The sequence below is a fragment of the Bos indicus x Bos taurus genome, chromosome 5 (assembly GCF_003369695.1).
Source record: "Bos indicus x Bos taurus breed Angus x Brahman F1 hybrid chromosome 5, Bos_hybrid_MaternalHap_v2.0, whole genome shotgun sequence".
NCBI classification, from domain to species: domain Eukaryota; kingdom Metazoa; phylum Chordata; class Mammalia; order Artiodactyla; family Bovidae; genus Bos; species Bos indicus x Bos taurus.
Window position 1 is genome coordinate 5,680,256 of NC_040080.1, and position 25,644 is coordinate 5,705,899.

Genomic DNA, 25,644 nt, shown 5'->3' on the forward strand with positions numbered 1-25,644 from the left:
TGGTCATCAGGGAAATGCAAACCAATAGGGCGGTGAGAGACCACCTCACACCCCCTGGGGTGGCTACTCTCAGCAAGACAGATAACAGTAAGTGCTGGTGATGCTGTGGAGATGGCACTTATACACCCCTGGTGGGATCATACAGTGGTACAACTGCTACAGAAAACAACAAAGTCATTTCTTAACAATTTAAAACAAACGACCACATGACCCAGGAATTCCACTCCTAGATACCTCTGCCCAAGAGAAATAAAAACACATGTCCACACAAGGGCTTGTGTGCAAGAGTCCACAGTAACATTATTCCTCATTTCCAAACTGGAAACAGTCCAAATGTTCATCAACTTATGATAATACAAAATGTGCCATATCATACAATGGAATAGTAGTAACCAGAATAAAAAGGAACAAAATACCGATCCATGCAACATCATGGATGAGCCTCACAAACATGATACCTGTTGAAAGAAGGCAGATGGAAGGTGCATACAGATAAAATGTCGTATGAGTCTATTTACATGAAATATCCAGAAAAAAAGCAAATATGTATAGAGATAGAAACTAGATTAGTCCCTTAGGATAGGGTAGAAATGCAGAGTGACAGCAAATGGGCACAAGGTTTCTTGGGTGTGATGAAAACATTCGAATTAGAGACTGATAATGGTTGATTTTAGAGCTAACACCCAAAAAAGATGTCCTTTTCATTATAGGGGTCTGGAATGCAAAAGTAGGAAGTCAAAAAACACCTGGGGCAACAGGCAAATTTGGCCTTGGAGTACGGAATAAAGCAGGGCAAAAGCTAATAGAGTTTTGCCCAGAGAACACACTGGTCATAGCAAACACCCTCTTTCAACAACACAAGAGAAATGGAGATGACATCACGAGATGGTCAACACCAAAATCAGATTGATTATATTCTTTGCAGCCAAAGATGGAGAAGCTCTATACAGTCAGCAAAAACAAGACTGGGAGCTGACTCTGGCTCAGATCATGAACTCCTTATTGCCAAATTCAGGATTAAATTGAAGAAAGTAGGGGAAACCACTAGACCATTCAGGTATGACCTAAATCAAATCCCTTATGATTATACAGTGGAAGTGAGAAATAGACTTAAGGGACTAGATCTGATAGAGTGCCTAATGAACTATGAACTGAGGTTCGTGACATTGTACAAGAGATAGGGATCAAGACCATCCCCATGAAAAAGAAAGCGAAAAAGCAAAAGGGCTGTCTGGGGAGGCCTTAAAAATAGCTGTGAAAAGAAGAGAAGTGAAAAGCAAAGGAGAAAAGGAAAGATATAAGCATCTGAATGCAGAGTTCCAAAGAATAGCAAGAAGAGATAAGAAAGCCTTCCTCAGTGATCAATGCAAAGAAATAGAGGAAAACAACAGAATGGGAAAGACTAGAGATCTCTTCAAGAAAATTAGAGATACCAAGGGAACATTTCATGCAAAGATGGGCTCGATAAAGGACAGAAATGGTATGGACCTAACAGAAGCAGAAGATATCAAGAAGAGGTGGCAAGAATACACAGAAGAACTGTACAAAAAAGATATTCACGACCAAGATAATCATGAGTGATGGTGTGATTACTCATCTAGAGCCAGACATCCTGGAATGTGAAGTCAAGTGGGCCTTAGAAAGCATCACTACGAAAAAAGCTAGTGGAGGTGATGGAATTCCAGTTGAGCTCTTTCAAATCCTGAAAGATGATACTGTGAAAATGCTGCAGTCAATATGCCAGCAAATTTGGAAAACTCAGCAGTGGCCACAGAACTGGAAAAGGTCGGTTTTCATTCCAATCCCAAAGAAAGGCAATGCCAAAGAATACTCAAAACTACCACACAATTGCATTCATCTCACACGCTAGTAAAGTAATGCTCAAAATTCTCCAAGCCAGGCTTCAGCAGTACATGAACCGTGAACTTCCAGATGTTCAAGCTGGTTTTAGAAAAGGCAGAGGAACCAGAGATCAAATTGCCAACATCCACTGGATCATGGAAAAAGCAAGAGAGTTCCAGAAAAACATCTATTTCTGCTTTATGCACTATGCCAAAGCCTTTGACTGTGCGGATCACAATAAACTGTGGAAAATTCTGAAAGAGATGGGAATACCAGACCACCTGACCTGCCTCTTGAGAAACTTATATGCAGGTCAGGAAGCAACAGTTAGAACTGGACATAAAACAACAGACTGGTTCCAAATAGGAAAAGGAGTATGTCAAGGCTGTATATTGTCATCTGCTTATTTAACTTCTATTCAGAGTACATCATGAGAAACACTGGGCTGGAAGAAGCACAAGCGGGAATCAGGATTGCTGGGAGAAATAGCGATAACCTCAGATATGCAGATGACACCACCCTTATGGCAGAAAGTGAAGAGGAACTAAAAAGCCTCTTGATGAAAGTGAAAGAGGAGAGTGAAAAAGTCGGCTTAAGCTCAACATTCAGAAAACTAAGATCATGGCTTCTGGTCCCATCACTTCATGGGAAATAGATGGGGAAACAGTGGAAACAGTGTCAGACTTTATTTTTGGGGGCTCCAAAATCACTGCAGATGGTGACTGCAGCCATGAAATTAAAAGACGCTTACTCCTTGGAAGGAAAGTTATGACCAACCTAGACAGCATATTGAAAAGCAGAGACATTACTTTGCCAACAAAGGTCTGTCTAGTCAAGGCTATGGTTTTTCCAGTGGTCATGTATGGATGTGAGAGTTGGACTGTGAAGAAAGCTGAGCGCCGAAGAATTGATGCTTTTGAACTGTGGTGTTGGAGTAGACTCTTGAGAGTCCCTTGGACTGCAAGGAGATCCAACCAGTCCATCCTAAAGGAGATCAGCCCTGGGTGTTCTTTGGAAGGACTGATCCTAAAGCTGAAACTCCAGTACTTTGGCCACCTCGTGAGAAGAGTTGACTCATTGGAAAAGACTCTGATGCTGGGAGGGATTGGGGGCAGGAGGAGAAGGGGACGACAGAGGATGAGATGGCTGGATGGCGTCACCAACTCAATGGGAATGAGTTTGAGTGAACTCCGGGAGTTGGTGTTGGACAGGGAGGCCTGGCATGCTGCAATTCATGGGGTTGCAAAGAGTTGGACATGACTGAGCGACTGAACTGAACTGAATGGTTGATTATTGAAAATCATAAATATTAGTTGTCAACGACTCCTACTTGAACATTAAACAGTCGTCACTCCCCCACCAAAAAGTACCCTGAACATACCCTCTAAATTACTTAATTTTCTCCAAGAAAACCTTTTGTCCTTTTCAAGTTTTGGACCCTAAATTTGTAGTTGTCACTCATACACTGCTGTATCACTTAATAAGTCTTTGGTCACATTAATATTCACAATATCTCTTTATGGAGAGATAGGGTCCTTTATTTCCCCTGCCTTTCCAGTAAATAGTTTCTCTCAATTTTGATATTCAATTTACTTATTGGTAATTTTTTATTCTGGGAGAAGAAGTCTGCCTCTCAGTATTATGCTCATAACACGTTTTCTTTATGGTGCGTGGCTGAAATTTTTCTCGCTAAGTAATTGTCCATTTATGTAATTGACGAGGTTGGTGGTAGTGCAAACAAGCATAGTTAACATTCTTAGTAAATTGGCAAGTGGTAATTGAATTTCCAGGAAATGCTATATGCCTGGTGTGGCTGAGCTGCAGGGTCCTCAGGTGGGTTAGGGCAGGAAAAGCTGTTTGGCTTCTGAGACCAGCAGCATTCAGCCTGCCCCGGGGAGAGGGTCAGCCTCTTTGTTGCCACATCCTGACGAAGAACATCGTAGCAACGGCACTGGCAAAGTTCTAGATTCCCTCCCCCGACTGCTCTTGGCACGTGGGTTATACAGTGAGCATCCGCTGAGGTTTTCGTATTTCAGATCACAATTCTATTTGGCCCCAAATCTTGATTTATTAAGTGCTGCCCAGTACATGTCATGCTTTTCCTTCCTTTTTTTCGTTTTTTAAAACATTCCCTTATAATATTTTCATGCTCAGAAACCTGATGGACAGATAACAGGGCAAGAACTGCAACGCATTCTAAATTGCATGGTGGTAAAAATAAGTGATTCAGAATTCAGGGAACTAATGCGAATACTTGACCCTGGGTGCACCGGATGTGTCAACGTCAGCAGGTTTATTGAGCTAATTGAAGAGAGCCCTAAGGTGAGTTTTGCCACAACTTCACGTTTGCTTTTGTTTACGGTAGGAAACTTAAGTGTTGTTAGTGAAATAAGAGATGCAGGTGAGATATGGTTTAAATAACTGAATGCACATTTTCCACCAGGGTTAATTTTAATTTTAAGCAAGAGTTGTGTTTAAAAGCTGTTTGATTTTAACTTTTAGTTTCTAAACCTGGATTCGATCCCTGGGTTGGGAAGATCCCTTGAAGAAGGGAAAGGCTACCCACTCCAGTATTCTGGCCTGGAGAATTCCGTGGGCTACAGTCCATGGGGTTGCAGAGAGTCAGACACAACTGAGCAACTTTCACTTTTCTAAATCTCACTGAGGGATGAACTTTGACATTTCCAAAAACCTTTCCTTGAATGGCAGCACTTGATACACCAGATAGAACTCCTTTTCACAGCATTTCGATAGCACTGCTAGAACCTGCCTGCCCATGCAGGAGATGTAAGAGATGCAGTTTCAATCCCTGGGTCGGGAAGATCCCCCTGGAGGAGGGCAAGGCAACCTACTCCAGTATTCTTGCCTGGAGAATCCCATGGACAGAGGAGCCTGGTGACCTACAGTCGATGGGGTCACAGAGAGTCAGACTTGACTGAAGCGACTTAGCATGAATGCATTTGAAACAAAACAACTGCTTATTGCCTCTAGTGGCACTTTTGTATTTATTTTGGTTGAAAAGTTGATACTTTTGTTATTGTTAATCCTTCTATTAAATCCTTCTATTAAAGCTAACTTTAATAGCTATTTAGCATTTTAAAATTTTAAGGACTTTGAAAAAATCGGATTAGTTTCAGATAATGCATGCCATGGACATTAGCAGAGTTTCATTGCAATGTTTGTTAAAGACTTCTTTTTACCAGGTACAGGTTAGCTTTCAGTTTAAATACTATGGTTTGTGTGCACTCATGGTAAGTTGCTTCAGCTGTGTCTGACTCTTTGGGAACCCATGGGCTCCTGTGACCACGTGCCTCCTCTGTCCATGGGATTCTCCAGGCAGGAACACTGGAGTGGGTTGCCATGCCCTCCTCCAGAGGATCTTCCCGACGCAGGGATTGACCCACGTCTCTTACCCCTCCTGCGCCGGCAGGCGGGGTCTTTACTACTAGTGCCGCCTGGGAAGCCCACCTTGTGCACATCCTAACCCACGTCACTGGGTCCTTCTTGAGCTGTTTCAGAAGTGAGTCCCGGAGTCCTTTCACCTGCAGAAACAGAGAACTGCAGCTTCTCCAGAGTTCCCCAGTGGGACACAGACTGTGCCAGCTCTTGTGCATCATCGCCTCTGCCCATCACCGCATCCCGGCATATTTTTGTTGTTCAGTTGCTCAGTCATGTATGAGTCTTTTTGACCCCATGGACTGCAGCACGCCAGGCTTCCGTGTCCCTTACCGTCTCCTGAAGCTTGCTGAAACTCATGTCCATTCAGTTAGTGACGCCATGCAACCATCTCGCCCTCTATTGCCCACTTCTCCTCCTGTCCTCAATCTTTCCCAGCATTTGGGTCTTTTCCAGTGACTTGGCTCTTCCCATCAGGTGGTCAAATTATTGGGACTTCAGCTGTAGCATCAGTCCTTCCAATGAATATTCAGGGATGATTTCTTTTAGGATTGACTGCATGTAGCCATCCTTTTTCTTCTTTCTTTTTTAATCAAATCCAATTTTTTTCCTTAAAAACAAAACTGTAGACATGTGAGAGTGTGCTTTCCACGTGGCCAGCATCGTGGTCAGGGCCTGCTCTAGATCAGACCCTGTCCACCTCCGGGCTTGCAGTCCTCTAACGACTGTAGCCTCGTAGATAAAGCAGAATGTCCCAACGTGATTGACGGAGTGCCTTGTGGTCCACTCTGGCCACCTCTCACAGGGTCTCCTCGCCATCCGCCAGGTCCTCGGCCTCCCCAGGCTCCCTCCACCAACCTTAGCATCGCAGCTCCTGCCAGGATCCCCTTCCCACTCCCTCGTCCGGGGCCCTTCAGTAGGTCTCAGCCTTCCCAGCGATGCCCTGGACCCCTCTGATGAAGCCAACCTTGCAGTCTTCAGCCTCACACACCTGTTCCAGCCACGGGGCCACATTTGTATCAGGATGTTGCCGTGCCTCTCGGAAGGCAGGGACTACTCTGTTTTCACTGTCAGAGGCACCCTCAAGCATAGTCCAGTGCTAGGCACCCTCACAAAGCAGTGTGTTGAGTGAATGTTAATACAAACAAATGGATTAGAAACATTGGAACACAGAGATGTGCAAATAGAGAAAATTAAGATCACTGCTAATTCTCACATGGAGGAATTGTGTTACGTTTTTACTCACTCTTGCGTGTTCTTCCAAACCTTTATACCTTTATACACACACACACTAGTTTATTGAGGTATAATTGATATATAAAAGTACACAATTTAATATACAGTATACAGTTTGATGAGCTGGACATATGTGTATATATATATTTTCATATATGATATATATTTTATTTTAAAATGAAATATGTAATTAGTGACTTTTAAATTTATCATCAGTTAACATATTGTTAACCCTTCAGTTCAGGTCAGTAACTCAGTCGTGTCCGACTCTTTGTGACCCCATGAACTGCAGCACACCAGGCCTCCCTGTCCATCACCAATTCCCGGAGTTCACCCAAACCCACATCCATCGAGTTGGTGATGCCATCCAGGCATCTCATCCTCTGTCATCCCCTTTTCCTCCTGCCCCCAACCCCTCCCAGCATCAGAGTCTTTTCCAATGAGTCAACTTTTTGCATGAAGTGGCCAAAGTACTGGAATTTCAGCTTTAGCATCATCCTTCCAAACAACACCCAGGACTGATCTCCTTTAGGATGGACTGGTTGGATCTCCTTGCAGTCCAAGGGACTCTCAAGAGTCTTCTCCAACACCACAGTTCAAAAGCATCAATTCTTTGGCACTCAGCTTTCTTCACAGTTCAACTCTCACATCCATACCTGACCACTGGAAAAACCATAGCCTTGACTAGACGGACCTTTGTTGGGAAAATAATGTCTCTGCTTTTTAATATGCTATCTAGGTTGGTCATAACTTTTCTTCCAAAGATTAGTGTCAGTAAAAATTCTGCTATGTAATATTAAAAGATACAGAGTATTCCCCATTGTTATAATCTAGGTGTTCATTATTTAATTTCTAGGTGATGGATTTTTTTTCACGTTTGTTGTACTTTTTAAAATAAGCACAAGTTGAATGTTGTTGTCCTCATTTCCAGACGGGGGCTGGTGGGCAGACACACCTGCTTAAGGTCTAAACTCTTGGCTAGTCAGGGACAGAACCGACAGCCCAAAGTCCGTCTGCCTCCTAAGCCCCCACTGCCTTTATGAGAGACTTGTATTTATACACATTTTCTGTTTCCCAATCAGCTGCACAAAATACCTGCCTATAAAGACACCAAGATGCCTCTCTTCCTGGCTTGGGATTCAGTAAGTAAGGCTTTCCTGTGTGGCCCCAGGGTGCTACCTCCCACCCCAGGTTACAAACATGCAACTTGGTAAATATCATTTTTTTTTCTCCTGGTAGGTGGAAGAAATTATTCATGACTCGATTGCTAAGAATCTATCAGCTTTCTGTAATATGCTGCGGTCATATGACCTCGGAGACACAGGACTGATTGGGCGAAATAATTTCAAGAAAATCATGCGTGTATTCTGCCCATTTTTAACAACTGAACATTTAGTAAAGTAAGTTTTCAGGTAACAGAATTAGTTCATGTCACGTTTTCCTTAAAGTCTGTTTGATAATTCTAAAGCTTTTTCTACATGTTTTCTGCCATGTTAGTAGGTAGTACTGGTAATAGCTTCTAGTTATTGAGCCTGTACTAAGCCTTGAACGTTGGTTGAGAACCTGGCACATATACTATATGATGAGTCCTCGCCACAAGTGTGTAAGGTTGCGTTACAACTCCTTTTCCAGAGTAAGGAGATGGAGGCCTGAAGAAGTTCAGTGAGTCCTTGGAGACACACAGGAGTGAGCCCTGGTGCCTGGGTCCCATTCTGGTCGCCGTGACTCCTATGGTTTTACTCTTCATACTGTTTACCTCCCAGGGCGTCTGGCTGTGACCAACCAGCCCATAAATGGTAGCCTGATTTATAGTTTATATATGTGATTTATAGTTGATTTTAGTTTAAAACTTACTTTGTGGTAGCTGAGCCGAAGCTGGAGGGGACAGGGATATTAGAGAAAGAAAAGAAGGGTGTCCTGAAGGCTCCATGGGTCCTGCCTGGTGTCTGTTCCACCCTGCAGGTGGAGGGGCTCATCCCCTGCAGCGTTCCGTCACTGCAGATGACCTTGACAACCTGCAGGCTGGAGCGGGACTCAGGAGGGATGGCGCCTGCCACAGGCCACCCTCAGAAACAGGCGGCCAGTGTTCCCCAGGGTGTGGGCAGTGATCTGGGAGATTCCTGTAGGTGGAAATTCAGTGGCATCACAAGGATGCTCTTTCAGTCCTTCCAAATGGAATGTTAAAAATCTTATTTTTTTACTTTGCTTCATATTACATTGGTTTAAATTGTTGGCCTCTCAAGTCTCCTTTCTGTGAACACTCATAGCCCCTTTTCCCCGTGGCTTATAAGAAGTGGGAGCAAGGCTTTCCCCATCAGGAGGGGCTTTTGAGAGCTTGGTGTGCTGGGCCGGCTGTTTGCGTCCAACCAGTTTACAGAACTCTTGGAGGAAGATCAGTGTGCTTGGGGCGATGGGAAGAAACAAAGCAAAGGGGAGAAGCAGGTGACAGCAAGTCCAGAGGAGGTTCTGGAGGACCTCAGGGAGGGGCGAGGGCCTGGGCTGGGCAGCTGGCGGAGGCGGAGGCCACATGGATGTCCGTGTCTGCAGGGCTGGCTTGTGACTTTGCTGTGTGCTCAGTCCCAGGGGAGAGGGAGAGAGAGAGAGAGAGAGAGAGAGAGGGAGGGAGAGAGAGAGAGAGAGGGAGGGAGAGGGAGAGAGAGAGGGAGGGAGAGCGAGGGAGAGGGAGAGAGAGGGAGAGGGAGAGAGAGGGAGGAGCCCAGCACTGGCTGGGCGGTTCAGTTGTTCTTCCACTTGGTCTGCCACTCTGAGTGTTGCATGAGTCTCCTGCATCTGGCCATCCTGTTATATCAATAAAATAAAAAGTGAAGTTGCTCAGTCATGTCCAACTCTTTGCGACCCCACCAGGCTCCTCCATCCATGGAATTTTCCAAGCAAGAGTACTGGAGTGGGTTGCCATTTCCTTCTCCAGGGGATCTTCCCGACCCAGGGATCGAACCTGGGTCTCCTGCATTGCAGGCAGACGCTTTACCATCTGAGCCACCAGAGAAGCCCCTGTTATATCAATCAGTTCAGTTCAGTTCAGTCGCTCAGTCATGTCCGACTCTGCGACCCCATGAACTGCAGCACGCCAGGCCTCCCTGTCCATCACCAGCTCCCAGAGTCCACCCAAACCCATGTCCATTGTGTCAGTGATGCCATCCAACCATTTCATCCTCTGTCGTCCCCTTCTCCTCCTGTCCTCAATCCCTCCCAGCATCAGGGTCTTTTCCAATGAGTCGGCTCTCTGCATCAGGTGGCCAAAGTATTGGAGTTTCAGCTTCAACATCAGTCCTTCCAAAGAACACCCAGGACTGATCTCCTTTAGGATGGACTGGTTGGATCTCCTTGCAGTCCAGGGGACTCTCAAGAGTCTTCTCCAACACCACAGTTCAAAAGCATCAATTCTTTGGCACTCAGCTTTCTTTAATAGGTTTACAGAAATCCCTTCATTTACTGGCGGTGGTTGGGGGTAGGGGGTGCGGGGATGTCTAACATGGGGAAAAGAGATGCAGAAGCACCCAGCATGGCGTGCGAGCACCAGAGTACCATGCACACACCATTCTGGAAGCCCGGAGGGTGGGGCCAGGGCACGGAAGGCGAGCAGCTTCCCAGGGACGGGAGGCTGGAACCCGGAAAAGAAAGGAAAGAGCCTTGCAAGATGTGGGGCAGCAGGGGACGCTCCCGCGGGACAGGTGGGCAGGATACATGGGGAGAGCAGCAGGGGCCTGCGGCACAGGGCAGGAAGGGTGGGCTAGAAGGACGGGCACCACCCCCCCAGGGGACCGGAGTCATCAAGTAGGCAGGGTCCTCCACAGGGCCTGAGAGCCGCCAGGACGGAGGGCTCTGAAAATGCCCCTGCCCCGGTCTGCAGGCCTGCAGGATGCGGGTACACCGAGTCCCTGTCGCCTCTGCCATTCGGCCCACAGCCGAGAAGCGGAGCTAAGGGGCAACCGGAGGCCGCAAGAGGGTCTAGCGGGGGCGAGTTGCCACGCCAGGTCTGTGCTCTGTAAACACGGCTCTGGCTCCAGGGAGGGGAATGGGTATAAGGGGGGCAAAGGGGAAGGAAGGGGCCGGAAGAAGGAGGGGCAAAGGACCGTGGGGCCGGCTGCTCCGGGCTGGTCTGGGCAGCAGAGGAACCGCCCGCTGACTCTGGACAGGGAGGCTGACGGCCGAGGGTGGACGGGTCTCCGGGGATGCCTGGGGCTGCTCGAGAGGTGGGAGAGACAGGGCCACTGAGGAAGCAGATGGAGTTGGCCAGTCGGGGGTGAAAGCGCCAGAAAAAGGGCTGCAGGAAGACGTGGGCCTCAGAGGGGAGTCTGGGCCGGGACGAGACCCCGGCGTCCTCACACCTACCGCTTGCTCGTTTGTTTGTTCGACAAGCGCTTGTCTGGGGTCCACGGTGGACCAACTGGCTGAGGTGAGCGGGCCTCGGGCAGGACCTGAGGCCACCACCAGGCAACCAGGGCCCCGGCTGGTCCAGCAGCAGAGGAGGCCAAGAAGCTTGGGGTGATGGGACCGGATGGGGGTGCCTGAGGCTAAGGGGGCAGGGGGCCAGCAAGGTCAGAGGTCACAAAGGAAGCAAGTGGGGTGAGCAGTTAGGTGGGGGGAGACCCAGCAGGTCCTCGGGAGGTGTGTGGAGCAGAGAGGGCAGGGTCAGGGAGGGAGTCAGCTGGCTTCACAGACAGGCTCTGGCGTGCCTGCGGGCTGGGAAAAGCGGGAGACTGCAGCCAGCATCTGCAGAGGAGAAGCAGATGGAGCCAGGGAGGGAAGAGGGGTTATGGGGATGCTGACCTAGGAGTCGCCTCTCCAGACTTCTCAACGTAGGGGGAGGCAAGATCGGTTGCTGAGGGGGGAGCTCGCCGGTGGAATAGGAGGCTTGGGAGTTGTTAAATGTTTGCAGCGGCTTCCAGGGGCCAGCAGAGGGGAACCTCTTGAGGTCTCCATTTACTTGTCCCTAAAAGGAGGGTGTCGCCCAACGACATTCATGTTCTACCTGAGTACACTTTATTTTCTTTATATCAACTCCTCTTTTTCTGAAGTATATTAATTTTTTTTAAAAAAGGCTTTTCTTACATGTTAAAACAGCATCACTCGCTGTAAAGAGGTTACACTAAGTCTGCCTTTCATGAAAACAGTATGATTAAATCCTAATGAGATGTCTCTATCTGCCAAAGGCTCTAAGCAGAAGGCTTGCTATTGCTTTGTTAAAATGTAGGTTAATAAACAGAAAAAAATATGAGTTATGTTTGATACCACTTGAAGTAAAAGAAATGCAAATTTGCAAACACGTGGAAAGAGCAGAAAAGAGGAGAAGGTGGTTCTCGAGTGTGTGCTGGTGCGTGTGTAAATGACAAAGCCTCTTTGGAAAGCAGTTTGGTGTAACAAGGGGCTTCCCTGGTGGCTCAGATGGTGAAGAATCTGTCTGCAATGTGGGGGACCTGGGTTTGATCCCTGGGTGGGAAAGATCCCTGGAGAAGGGAATGGCTGCCCACTGCAGAATTCTTACTTGGAGAATCCCATGGACAGAGGAGTCTGGCAGGCCCCATTCTATGGGCTTGCAAAGAGTTAGACACGACGGAGTGACTGACACTTTGACTTTTTCACTTTGGTGTGATAAGAACCACCCCCTGCCCACTTTGTCGCTGTGGTTCTTCTAGAAATACGTACCATGAGTACATGTGGAGGTTCAGGGTGTGTTTGGAAAACCACTGGCTGAACAGCCAGGAGTGTGGGTTGGGGTGGGGTGGGCAGGAGGTGAGGATGAACCCAAGCTTCTGGCTCAAGCACCTGGGGACTCAGGATTGTCATCTGAGCTGGGGGAGGCTGAGGGGGACAGTTTCTGGGGGTAGAAATCAGAAGTTTCATTTTAGACATGTTAACTTGGAAAGGAGATTGGTGGGCATCTCACCACCCAGAGTGGCAGGACACTCCGTTCGCCCCCTTCTCCACCTTCCCCTGACCCCACCTCCCGGGTACTCCCCACCTGTCGCCCAGCTGCACTTTTCATGGCTCCTGTCATTTGTTTATGCTTATTACCTGTGCCACCTCCCGAGGACATAAAACGTGGAGACTGTCTCTTCCGGCTGAAGCCCCAGTACCTAGGAGTGGAAGAGTGCCTGGCTCACGGACAGGGCGAGGAAATGAATGAATGAATGGGTGAACTTTAGTGGGTTGATCATGCAGGCACCTGGATTTTTGAGATGGAAGCCTTTCTATCCCTTCTCCATTGTGTAACCAGTCTGTCTAAACTACAAAGTGAAGTTGCTCAGTCGTGTCCGACTCTTTGCGACCCCATGGACTATATGTAGCCTACGAGGCTCCTCTGTCCATGGGATTTTCCAGGCAAGAGTACTGGAGTGGGTTTCCATTTCTTTCTCCAGGGGATCTTCCCAACCCAGGGATCAAACCCGGGTCTCCTGCATTGCAGGGGCAGATGCTTTACCGTCTGAGCTACCAAGGAAGTCCTATAGAGATGATCACATTAAAACCCTGCTTGAAGCACTTGTGTGTCCTCTTGCCATTAGGAAAACACCAGCTGCTTTAACAGAATGTGGCTTCCCGGCCCCTCAGGATCCTCAAGCCCCTCTGGAACTCGGGCTCTGTAGCCAGAAGGCCTGGGTTCAAATCCCAGCTCGGCCCTGAACAAGCTGTGAACTTGGGCAAGTGCTGAGATGAGAGCTGTGGTGAGGACCAAATGAGGTGGTAGACACAAAGCCTGCCACCCAGGGTCAAGCGCACGGGGAGCTCTCATTTGCTGCAGCCATTCCCACAGGTCCTAGCTCAGCAAGGCTGATGCTGAGCTCTCTGTTGTGTCTGGGTTTTCAGATGATCTGTTCCCTCCTTTCAGAACGAGCACTTCCCCAGCCTCTTGCAGCTCCGTGAGGTGGGCTTGCTCTGCATTGGGAGCATGGAGTCTTAACCACTGGACCACCAGGGGAGTCTCAAACTAACCCATATTTAAATAATACAATTGGAAGAAATCCATCAAGTGTATACATCTCTGTGAACCCATCACAAGCTGTCAATCCAGACACTAAACTTTTTCATCATCCTTAAAGCTTCCTTGTGCCCTTTGCAATCCCTCTCTTCCACCCACCTGGCACCATGTCACTGCAGATGACTTGGCATTTTCTAGGATTCTCTGTAAATGCAAGCCTACAAGATGCCAGGTTTTATTCACCAAGCATAATGTCTGTGTGGCTCACTCACACTGTTCTGTGTATCCACAGTTGGTTCTTGTTCATTGCAGAGTAGGCTTCTGTTTTATGGCCTTCCCCAGCCTTGTGGATCCACTCATCTACGGATGGGCATTTGGTTTGTTCCTCGTTTTTGCTCTTACAATGAAAGCCACAGGTATTATACAAGTCTTTGTGTAGACATACGTTTTTATTTCTTCCGGCCACGTGCCTATGGGTGGGATAGCTAGATCCTCTGATGAGTATACATTCGGTTGCCCCACAGTCTTCCAAAGTGGGAGCACCACCTCGCACTCCACCAGCCATGGAGGAGACCTGTAGCCACTCACCTTCTTGCCAACACTTCATAGGCTCTGTCTTATTTCAGCTATTCTAATGGGCGTGTTCTAATTATTTTTAAAATTCAGACTCTGCAGTAAGTTTCAGGATATTGCTTCAGGAAGAATCCTTTACAAGAAACTTTTGGCATGCCTAGGAATTAATCGCCCGCCCACTGTCTCTCCAGTTTCCATGCCAAAGGGTCAACTGTTAAACGAACATCTTCAAAAAGAGGAGCAGCCACTGCCAGACCATTCTGAGAGGTAAAACAAATCGAAAGCATGTATTAAAACCACAGTGCCTACTGCGGGATGTGTTAGTTGCTCAGTCGTGTCCGAATGTTTGCAACCCCGTGGACAGTAGTCCACTGGACTGCGCCAGTCTCTTCTGTCCGTGGAATTCTACTGCAAGGTAGACAGTAAATATTTGTTGACCAAAATGAGTATTTAAGTATTTTGGGATTTAAATAAGAAAGATGGCAAATGATGAATACAGTGATTAGAGTCAGGGTGTTTTAGAGCAAGCAGAGGTCTTAGGACCATGCTGCGCTGACTTACTAATTCTAGGACTGAAAGCGCTGAGGCCTGAGAGGAGGTCTGGGGCTGGCCTCACATTATTTGGGCTTCCGAGGTGGCGCGAGTGGTGAAGAAGCCCCTGCCTGGGTCGGGACGATACCCTGGAGGAGGAAACGGCAGCCCACTCCAGTGGAATCCCATGCACAGAGGAGCCGGCGGGCTACAGTCCATAGGGTCTCAGAGAGTTGGACACAAATGAAAGTGACTTTGCGTGCTCAGGTTATTCACAAACTTAGTGGACACCCTGAGGAAAGGACCCAGGACGTTCAGCTCCCAAAGAACCCATCTGCCACTCAACTATTACCTCCCTGCAGTCACAGTTACTTTTTTCCAGAGTTGTAGCTTCCTTACTGCTTATAATATTTATTGCAAGATATACTCATAACACTGGTTAACATTTTCTAACATGAATGATAGAATTACTTAAATGATTGCCAGATAGAATCGTAACAGTAAAACATACTTAGTAAATCCATTAAAAGTCAGACTGATGAATATTCTCGCCCTTCATTTTGAAAAATATAGGTTTAGTCTAATGAAAAGATATTATTGTAACTTGCTTGTTCTATAGCTTGTAATAAATCCATAAGGAAAGGTAAAATGTAGAACTAATCGGCCGACTTCACTTTGTCATATCCCCTTTAAAAAATTCTCAAGTGTAGAGCAATGGGAATATTTTAATGCTAAGGTGATGAAATTTGAATATCTGGGCACTTTAATAGTAGCTGCTTTATAGATGAGTAGAAAGCCGGTATTTTAAGAGAAAGGTAAAAGGTTCTATGAAGAGCTACGTCTGCCTCCCAAAAAAAGCAGTGAGAGAAGTGCTGGCAATTTAACATTTCATCAAACGTGGGCATTCCTGGAGAGCTCTTAGAGCCGACAGAAGCAGCAGGTGAGGGGCCCAAGTCCATTCTCAGGACCATCTCATGGCTATCAAAACGAGGTCTAGGAGACTGCAGGAGGGCTGGAGAGTAATTATCCTTCAAAGACACGTAGATTGTCACACTCAGACACAGAGCACACCGCATAAGATCTGTATTATATAAATTAAATTGATTTTGCGAATCAACTTGGATCAATTGTGGACATCCCTTCCTTCCCATGGCTGTCTGATGATCTTTGATTTGGGGACCATGAAACAGCCTGTTTAATTTAAGGCTGTGTAGCAAGGCTCTGACTTTGCATTTTCCCAGTTCACTAAAGTATCCTTTCTCAGCCGTGTCTTCCCACTCACACACCAGGTTCAGCCAGCTCAAAGCACAGCTGAAAACCTCAGGGGTGACGCCAGCCCCTGCCCCAAAGCTCCCCACCCGGGCCTGATGCCTTGTGCTGGGACCTCAGCCACGGAGGGGGAGCTTTTCCTGACACAGTGAGACAGAGTGCTGGCCTGGCTCTGAAGCTACGAGCCACGGGCGTGTAGATGTCCCCAAGTCACTCCCTTGACCTCAGCGTCTGTCTGCTCGTTTGTGAAAAGGGGATGGAAAACCCCCGTGTTGTCCTGGGTTGAACCATAAGCGGGTGAGGTCTGTAGCAGGGGTCCCCAACCTCCGGGACCTCATGCCTGGTGATCTGAGGTGGAGCTGATGTATTAACAATAGAAGTGAAGTGCACAATAAGTGCAGTGAGCTTAAATCACCCCCAAAGCATCCCTCCCCCATTCCATGGAAAAACTGTCCTCCACAAAACCGGTCCGTGGTGCCAAGAAAGGTTGGGGGCTGCTGGCTTACAGAAAGCACGCTGCTGTACCTTGCCTGCTTGTGATTTTAGAGCCACGCCCGCTGAGAGCCAAGGTGCCGTGACCAGGAACATGACCAAGGATGAAGTCATTGAAAAGCTCAAAAGCTGTATACGGCAGCAGGACCCAGCATTCAGAAAACGATTTCTCGACTTCACCAAGGAGCCTAACGGCAAAATTCACACACATGACTTCAAGAAGGTAGGAGAGTAAGGTTTCTCTGCGTTTCTTCCTTTCCTGAAGGAAGTTCAGTTGTCTTACTGTGCTTGCTACCAGGCTCTAAAGGCACAAGCATTAAGTTTTTTTTCAGTCAGGGTTTACTCCAGGGCAAAACGGATTCATTTCTAGGCATCTTCCGACAATGTAAAAGGATTCTTCTGGCCAAAAATGTCCTTGGCAACTTTCTTCAGAATATGCTTCTGATGTGAATGCGGCTGGGTTTTGATAGTTAACCTTTCAAAACAAAGAGTTCATGGGTGCTTTCCTTGGCCATCACTGAGGACCCGGCTCCGTGTGCGAGGTGGGGCGGTGGGGGGCGGGGCGGGGCTGCTCAGGCCCCTCCCCAGCCCTGCCAGCGAGGGGTTCCCGGGATGCTGTGATAACAGAGCTGCAGTTTGTGCCTCAAGAAAGTGAGGGAAAAAAAAAAACTGGCAGTGAAAATGGGAAGCTCAGAGTGCTGATTTGCATGTGCTTATGGGAACTGGTAAGGTTCGTGCCAGAAGGAACTCACTTTGAAGGGTTCTGCACAGACTTCTCCGGAATGAATTTGAACAATTGCTTAAAATTCCTATTATGATCCCCCTAGTTCATCATCTGCAGCTATTTTTAAGGGAAACCTTGCCTCTAATACGTAGTAGTGTCCGTGTGGACACCTTCAGAAGAAGGCAGTGAAATATATTTCCAATAAGAGAAATAATCATATTAGCAGCTGCAGTTTATCTAGTGCCTGCCCCCATGCCAAGTGCTGAAATGGGCTCTGTCCGAATCTCATTTCCAAGCTTCTCATCGGCAGCAGTGTGGAGGGTGGGTGGAGGAGGGGGCCGGCTAGTGGGGGAAGGGGGAAGGGATTAGATGGCTGTGGAAACAGTCCAGACCTCCCCTTCCCCAAGCAAGAGACACGGAAGTGGAGGATCTATGTTTGTGCGCCTAAGGGGCCCAGTGAGGAGACATGGGGCTAACGGGTAAGGGAGAGGAAAGAGTCAAGGATGGTTCCGCGAGTTCTGGCTGGGGGGACCAGGAACTGGTAACCAGCCATTGCCGGCTGACAAGAGCAGCTTCGGTGGGTAAATGGGCAGGAATCATGGAACTCTCCCAGGGCCTGGTCCCGGGTTCCACCCCGAATCACCTGGCAAATGGGGCCTCTTTGTGTTTGACTCTGATTCTTTTTTTTTTTTTAATTAAAATTTTTGATTTTTGTTTGTGCTGGGTCTTCGTTGCTGCGCGGGCTTTTCTCTGATTATAGCAAGTAGCTGCTCTCCAGTTGCGGTGCGTGGGCTTCTCATTGCACTGGCTCCTCTTGTTGTGGAGCACAGGCTTTAGGCTGCATGGACTCCAACAGTTGCAGCTCGCAGGCTGCAGAGCACAGGATCACTGGTGGTGCTCAGGCTTAGTTGCCGCATGGCCATGGCGTGCAGGATCTTCCTGGACCAGGGATCCAACCTAGGTCCCCTGCGTTGGCAGGTGGGTTCTCAACCACCAGGCCTGCAGGAAAGCCCCTGCTTCATTTCTTTATTCTGCCTGTTTATCTTCCTCCAGTAAAAACACATGCTCCAAAGGTAGACGTTTTTCTCTCTTTTGGACAGGGATGCATCCCAGTACTTGGCATGCGGTAGGGCCCAGAGGACATTTGCTGGATGAACAGGTGAACCTGAAGAGTTAACTAGAATCCCCAGGGGAGCCTGAAGGGCCACCACCTGCGGAGTGAGGCAAGCAGGTGCTTCAGAAGCCAGTAGGGATTCCTAAACATGAGGCTGGTTCCCCTCTCCACCTGGCGAACCCACCCTGGCCCCCTTCTCTGCCCCCTGCCCGTCTCTGCTTTCCGGCCAAGCGGAGGGGCAGCTGCAGCTCTGCTCATGCTTCTCCCCTCCCTGGTTGCTGGCTTCCTGGAGACACGCCAGTGGGCGGCAGTGGGTGCGGAAGAAAACAGAAAACACCAGAGGATGGAGATGCAGGGAGAGAAGCCTGTTGTTTCAGGAGACTTAACAACCGGTTCACGGCGAACACAATTAGGGAAGTATTCTACTGGCTTCCCTCCTAGTGACTTGTTGGGTTTAACCTTTGAAAACCTCCTGTCGTGACCAGCCGTTTAACTTGAAGATCAATAATCGTGGAGTGACTTTCCACCATCTGCTGGGGACCCAGATTTCAACTCTAGAGGCTGGTAACCTCAAAGCGTTATGTAAATGTACATTTTCATTGTTAAATTATTTACCAATGAGAGTGATTCTACCACTGGTGAAGTCAGAGCTGGGAAAATCATGGGCTTATACTGTAGAAAGAAACCAGAATTTAGATTGGACATAATGCAAGGCATCCAGATGTTAAAGGTTTGGGAATACCCAACTTCAGTGGCAAGGAAACCTTTGAAACCAACTCGGCAGAGAGCTTTAAGTGTTAATGATGACTAATTCTGTAATGGGAATAATAGCAATGATAATAACCATGATGATAATGCTAACCATCGCTAGAATAGTGATGGTATCGCTACACTGACTGAGCACTTACTGCCTCTGCCAGTGTGCAGGCACTGGGGGTGTTGCTTGACAAGCACTATTTGTAACTGCCACAGGAGCCCCATGAGATATAGATCACATTATACCCACTTCACAGATGAGGAGACCAAAGCTTAGGACTTAAGATCATGGCTCAGCGTGGTTCAGCTGGTAAGCCATTCAGACACTCGAATTTGAATCCATGCCAGTCTGTATCAGCCTCAGACCCTTGCTGGGAGTGATACTGGCTTGGTGGGTGTCATACAGGCTGTGTGTGTGTGTGTGCTTATTAACTCAGTCATGTCCGACTCTTTGCGGCCCCATGGACTGGGGCCCTCCAGGCTCCTCTGTCCATGGGATTTTCCAGGCAAGAACACAGGAGTGGGTAGCTATTCCCTTCTCCAGGGGATCTTCTTGACTCGGCATTGAACCTGGGTTTCCCACATTGCAGACAGATTCTTTACCTTCTGAGCCACCAGGGAAGCCCATACAGGCTAGCTGGGCACAATCGATGGCAGCTTTGAGCTTGGATCTGGCCTCAGAGTGTGGTAAGGACAGTACTTTTAATAAGAATGCCCTTCACTGCTTCCTACCAGTCTGGTTGTTGGGAGGCAATGTTCTTGCCCTCTCTTCCCCCAGATCTCTGTCTTACCAGTTAGTAGGGCAGTGGCTGCATAGTCTCAAGCCCAGGGCATTGGGAGTAAAGCTCTAAGTCCTGTATACCCACTTGCCCAGTTCTGTGTCCATGTACTTGTTCATCCTTTGAACACAGGCAGCGCTTTGTCGTTGGCTTGAATACCTTGCAAACCATCACTTGTAAAAATCACTACAGATAGTGACTGCAGCCATGAAATTAAAAGACGCTTGCTCCTTGGAAGAAAAGCTGTGACCAACCTAGACAGCATATTCAAAAGCAGAGACATTACTTTGCCGACAAAGGTTCCATCTAGTCAAAGGTATGGTTTTTCCAGTAGTCACGTACGGATGTGAGAGTTTAGAACATAAAGAAAGCTGAGTGCCAAAGAATTGATGTTTTTGAACTGTGGTGTTGGAGAAGACTCTTGAGAGTCCCTTGGACTGCAAGGAGATCCAACCAGTCCATCCTAAAGGAGATCAGTCCTGGGTGTTCATTGGAAGGACTGATGCTGAAGCTGAAACTCCAATACTTTGACCACCTGATGCGAAGAACCGACTCACTGGAAAAGACCCTGATGCTGGGAAAGATTGAAGGCAGGAGGAGAAGGGGACGACAGAGGATGAGATGGTTGGATGGCATCACTGATACAATGGACGTGAGTCTGAGCAACCTCCAGGAGTTGGTGATGGACAGGGAAGCCTAGCATGCTGCAGTCCATGGGGTCACAAAGAGTTGGACACGACCAAGTGACTGAACTGAACTGAATACCTTGCACTCTAAATTAGAAGTCTGATTTATTCTTAGCAGCCATCACCTTCCCTATGGTTAGAGGCAGGAGGTGATGGGCTATACAGGTCCTCTTAGGAGAGACCCATGAGAACAGAATCCAGAGCCAGGTGGGAGCTGACAGGTCACTGCGTCCCTGCATGGTCATCACTGAGACTGTTATTGTTTTCACCTCCCGGGTCAGGCGGCTTTTGTCTGTTATGCAAACTCTTATTTGTTAACTGGTAATTGAACTTTCCCCCTTTTCTGTCTTGAGTGTTGGAGATATCCGAGTTTCTGGTTAGTGTAAGATAACCAGGGACCCCACACTGAGTTGAGAGCCCTGATAGAGGCAGAGCTACTGGGGTTTTCATGAACTCAGTGTGTTTTTCATGGTCAAGTATGCAATTTCCACTGTGGGAGGGAAAAGGACTCTTCTTTCTGGAATTGTACTAGCCTCGTCTTTGTATTTCACATCAAGCATTAAATCATTGTTCACAACAACCCTATGACACATATTCTGTCTCTCAGGAAACCCCCCTCTTCTGCTTCGTTGCTCTGGCCTCTGCACCACAAATCCTGTGACTTCCATGTGTTTTCAAATGTGCCAATTTATTTAAATAATGAGTCAAGAACTTGTAATGTTGCAGAAAACCATTTTTGAATTTTAGGATGATCTAGAATCTTTATATTCCTTCTCTGGATACATTTTCCCCCTTTCCATATCCTTCTTTGCTGAATTAGCAGCAAACCCCCAAAACAGTAGCTTAAATTTTTAAAGTGGCTATTTTTCTCCTGTAAGAGAGGAGTCCGAGGTTGTTGCCATAGGGTCAGTGCAGCCACTCTACATTGTCTTCAGAAAGCCAGGTTGCTTCTAGCTTCTTACTCTTCCAGTCTTATCCTCATGTATACAAGATAGCTGCTGGAGCACCAGCTATCACACACATGTTTCAGGCATAAAGAAAGGAAAAAGGGAAGGGCAAAGGCTTGAGCCAGAGAAGTCTTTCTTTCTTAAAGGGCTTTTTTGGAAGCTCTTCAAACTTAACATTTTGTTATAATGTATCATAAGCTTCCACTTACATGCACACTTTTTGGCTGGGTACATTACTACCTCCAGAAAAAGCAAGGTCCTGCTCCTATGGGAGAAGGAGAGAATACACATTAGGCAGGCAAATACAACAGTCTCTGCCATCCTTTCTCTTGGTAAATGTTGTGAGGGTGCCTGTTCCACACTTGCAATAGGACTAAGCCACATGGAGACATGGATAAAGCAGAAGCTTCATTGCTTGGGACTAGTGACCCACGGGGAACATAAAGTGACTAAACACCCAAGGACACATAAGTCAAGATTAGTCTAATTGAGTAATTAGACTAATTGAGCTATTCCATCCATCAGGAATTTGAGGGCAGCTCTACAATTCTGGTTCCCTGTAATTGGCTGTTCCTAATGGGAAATTGTTATTCTTCATCCTCAATAAATACACTGAACATTGTTCAGCACGCTGTTATTCTTAGTCCTGTTTCTGGAGTCCCAGCAGAGGCCCCGGCAACAGACACAGGCTGCAGAGCTCATCAGCCAACACACACAGAGCCCCCAAGACGTGGATTAGGGAAGCCAGAGTCTGTAACAGCCCAGCCCATTGTCCCAGATTCTTAGCAGCCTTGGCCCTTTACTTCTGCACCTTCCTGAAGGCAAAGATATCTCACCTTGCTTAGCAGGAGGTGAGCTTTCTCACTTCCTCCTAGCAGAGTACTTTAAGCCCTCTGGGTGCTGGTCACACTCACATATCTGGGGAACGGGCACCCACCCCACTCACTGCCATCAATTCCTAATCCCACACAGTCTTCTCCATCTAGGGACAGGGACCCTGGTTAAACCAAGCCCCACAAACACCCTTGAGCATCTCTTGGCTGTTCCTTACCACTTCCTAATCTTACACATGTTTCAAGGAGGTGAACCAGTTGTGTGTTGGAGGTCCCTCACATCTTCAGTTTTGTTGCTCCAAGCTCCACACACCCATCAAAAGTCTATATTTATTTCTCTATCTTCCAGCAATAATTCTCTTGACAGATGCCAAACCTAGAGCCTCTTGGCACCTGGCCATGCCCAAACTGGCCAGTTCTCCAGGGCTGGGCAGCTGCAGACCCTCAGTGTCGATGGACCGCACCTCTAGGGCTTCGTTTTTGTCTCTGTGTTCTCAGGGTCTTCCTCCCTGTCGGGCCTTTGTCTCCTAAGTGTGGAGATTTGGATCGTCCTTTTTTAAGTTTTCAGTTCAGGTCATTAGAGTCCAGCCCTGGCCTGTTGCAGAGATCAGCACATGTCTGGAAGGGGGAGCCAGACATGCTCTGAGCCTGCCCCCTCCAACTTCACCACTCCAGCACCATGTTACTAGTGAACGCTCTGCTGGAGTGGCTCTCCGTCTGGCCCAAACCTATTTCTCAGTCCAAAGTCCACTCCCAGAGGCGTCAGCTGTTCCCAGGGGAAATGCAATTGCCTCCCCTCAGTTTGACACTGAAAGTGTGAAAGTGAAAGTCGCTAAGTCCTGTCTGGCTCTGAATACTGATGTGGGTAGCCTTTGCCTTCTCCAGGGGATCTTCCCAACCCAGAGATCGAACCCAGGTCTCCCGCATTGCGGGCAGATTCTTTACCAGCTGAGCCACAAGGGAAGCCCAAGAATACTGCAGTGGGTAGCCTTTCCCTTCTCCAGGGGGTCTTCCCAACTCAGAGATCGAACCCAGGTCTCCCACATTGCAGGCTGATTCTTTACCAGCTGAGCTATCAGGGAAGCCCTTGACATTGAAAGGTGAGTCCTTTCCACCTTGGGATTTTGGTCCCTTGAAACCTCATGGCTTTTGCAGCTTTCTGATGCCTTTTTGTTATTTTTACTCGATTTTTTCTAATTGTTTTCGTTGGGAATATTTGCTTGCTGTGAATTGCTTGATCCTACCCAAATGCAGAAGTTGAGATCTGTCAGTTTTCTCTTTTCAAAGTAACAACTTTATTTGACTTTTTTTTTTTCTCTTATATAATTTGTTTTATATTTCTTTATTTCTGCTGTTACCTCCATTATTTTCTTCCTTTTACCTGCTAGGGATTTAATTTGCTTTTCTTTTTCTAATTTCTTGAGATAGAATGTTAGATCATTGCTTTCCAGCCTTTCTCTCTCTAATATATGAACTGATGGCTATCCATTGTCCTCTAGGTGCGGTCTTAGCCGCGTGGTACAGGTTTCAGTATACTGTGTTTTCATTGTCATTCGGTTCAACATGTTTTATAATTTCTGTTGTGATTTCTTCTTTTTTTCCAATTGTTTACTGTTTAATTTCCACACAGTTGATATTTTCTAGTTTATCTCTTATTATTGATTTTAAAATTGATTCCATTGTGATCAGAGAATAGATTTTAAAGTCCACATGCATCGAACCTATAGTCCTCTGCTCTAACAGCTAGGGTGTGATTTTTAAGTCTAAATCACTTCAACTGATCCTTCTAAATATGCTGAGGCTTGGATTATGACCCAGTATAGAGACAATTTTGGTAAATGTCCCAGAAACACTTGAAAACGATGTGTACTCCATCACGGACCTTTAGTTTTCTAAGTAGGTCAACCAAGTTGATTTTATTAATTGTGTTTTTCAGACCTTTTGTCTCCTTATCAATTTTTTTGCCTGCTCATCCCATTAGCTGTTGAGAGAAATGTGTTGAGGTCTCCCAACTGATTGTGGATTTGTCTAGTGAGATCCTGTTTAGTTCTGTTGATTGTTGCCTTGTTCACTTTGAAGCTAAATTTTTGGGTACACATAGACTCAGAATTGCTGAAGCTTCCTGTGAATTGTCTTCTTTATCATTATGACATGACTCTCTTGATATAGAGTGATGCTACTTGCCTTCAAGTCTATTTTAGACAGGTAATAATATAGTTACTTCAGCTTTCTTTTGATTCATGTTAGCATAGCATATTTTTTCCTATCCTTTTACTTCAAATTTCCTGGGTGCTTATATTTAAATTGTCTCACATGGACAGCATATAGCTGATATTTTAAAAAACAGACTGTGACAGCCTTAGTCTTGTTCTTGCAGTAGTCACTTCATTTTACATTTAATTACTGATAGAGTTGATTTTACTGGAGAAGGAACTAGCAACCCACTCCAGTATTCTTGCCTGGGAAACCCCATGGACAGAGAAGCCTGGTGGGTACAGTTCATGGGGTCACAGAGAGTTGGACATGACTGAGCACATAAGCACACAGAGTTGATTTTATATCTATGAATATCATCTTACTATTTTTTTTTTCTGTTTGACCCAACTGTTCCATGTATTCTTTGCTTTCCTATCTTACCTTCTTTTAGATTATTTAACTATTTCTACCATTCCGTTTTCCCCTCTATCAGCCTACTGGTGTGTATGTTCTTCTGTCAGACTTTAGAGGCTGCCCGAGAGATTTGATATGAATCCTTGTCTTATTGTATGTACTTAAATATGCTGTTATTTTTACCACTTCTCTAGCAAGGCTAGATATAAAAATAATTTCATTCACCCCTTCCTATCTTTTATGTTACTATTGTCATGCATTTAAATTTTACCTCGATGCTGAATCCCATGGGATGCTATTTTTATGGTAAATAAGATATCATATGTATCTGTATGTTCACCTTTGCTATTTCTTTCCATCTTGTATTTTTGTATGCTTGCGCCTGGACTAATTTTTTCAATTAATTTATTGCTATTATGTTTAGCTAGAATGGCTCTTCACTGCTGTGCATGGGCTTTCTCTAGTTGCAGTGCTTGGGCTTCTCACTGTGGGGGGCTTCTCTCGTGTGGTACATGGGCTCCAGAGCACACGGGCTTCAGTGCTTGTGGTACACAGGCTTAGTTGCCCTGCGGCGTGTGAACACTCCAACAACAAAATCAACCACCCAGCCAAAAAAACTCCCTTCTAGCCTGTAGTCTTCAAAGATTTTTTTAAAAAGGCAGAGGAACCAGAGATGAAATTGCCAACATCTGTTGGATCATTGAAAAAACAAGAGAGTTCCAGAAAAACATCTACTTCTGCTTTACTGATTATGCCAAAGCCTTTGACTGTGTGGATCACAATAAACTGTGGAAAATTCTTCAAGAGGTGGGAATACCAGACCACCTGACCTGCCTCCTGAGAAATCTGTGTGCAGGTCAAGAAGCAACAGTCAGAACTGTACATGGAACAACAGACTGGTTCCAAATTGGGAAAGGAG

At 46.7% G+C, this 25,644-nt stretch overlaps 1 protein-coding gene across 3 annotated transcripts in view; it reads left to right on the plus strand.

The window, feature by feature from the left end:
* Positions 1-25,644, plus strand: part of EFCAB6 (EF-hand calcium binding domain 6) — a 252,818-nt gene that overhangs the window by 118,403 nt on the left and 108,771 nt on the right. For all 3 annotated transcript variants that reach the window (XM_027540564.1, XM_027540563.1, XM_027540565.1), the window contains 5 exons: positions 3,997-4,164; positions 7,557-7,616; positions 7,714-7,874; positions 14,078-14,251; positions 16,331-16,499. In XM_027540564.1, the coding sequence (XP_027396365.1) occupies positions 3,997-4,164; positions 7,557-7,616; positions 7,714-7,874; positions 14,078-14,251; positions 16,331-16,499 (732 nt within the window). The remainder of the gene's footprint in view (positions 1-3,996; positions 4,165-7,556; positions 7,617-7,713; positions 7,875-14,077; positions 14,252-16,330; positions 16,500-25,644) is intronic.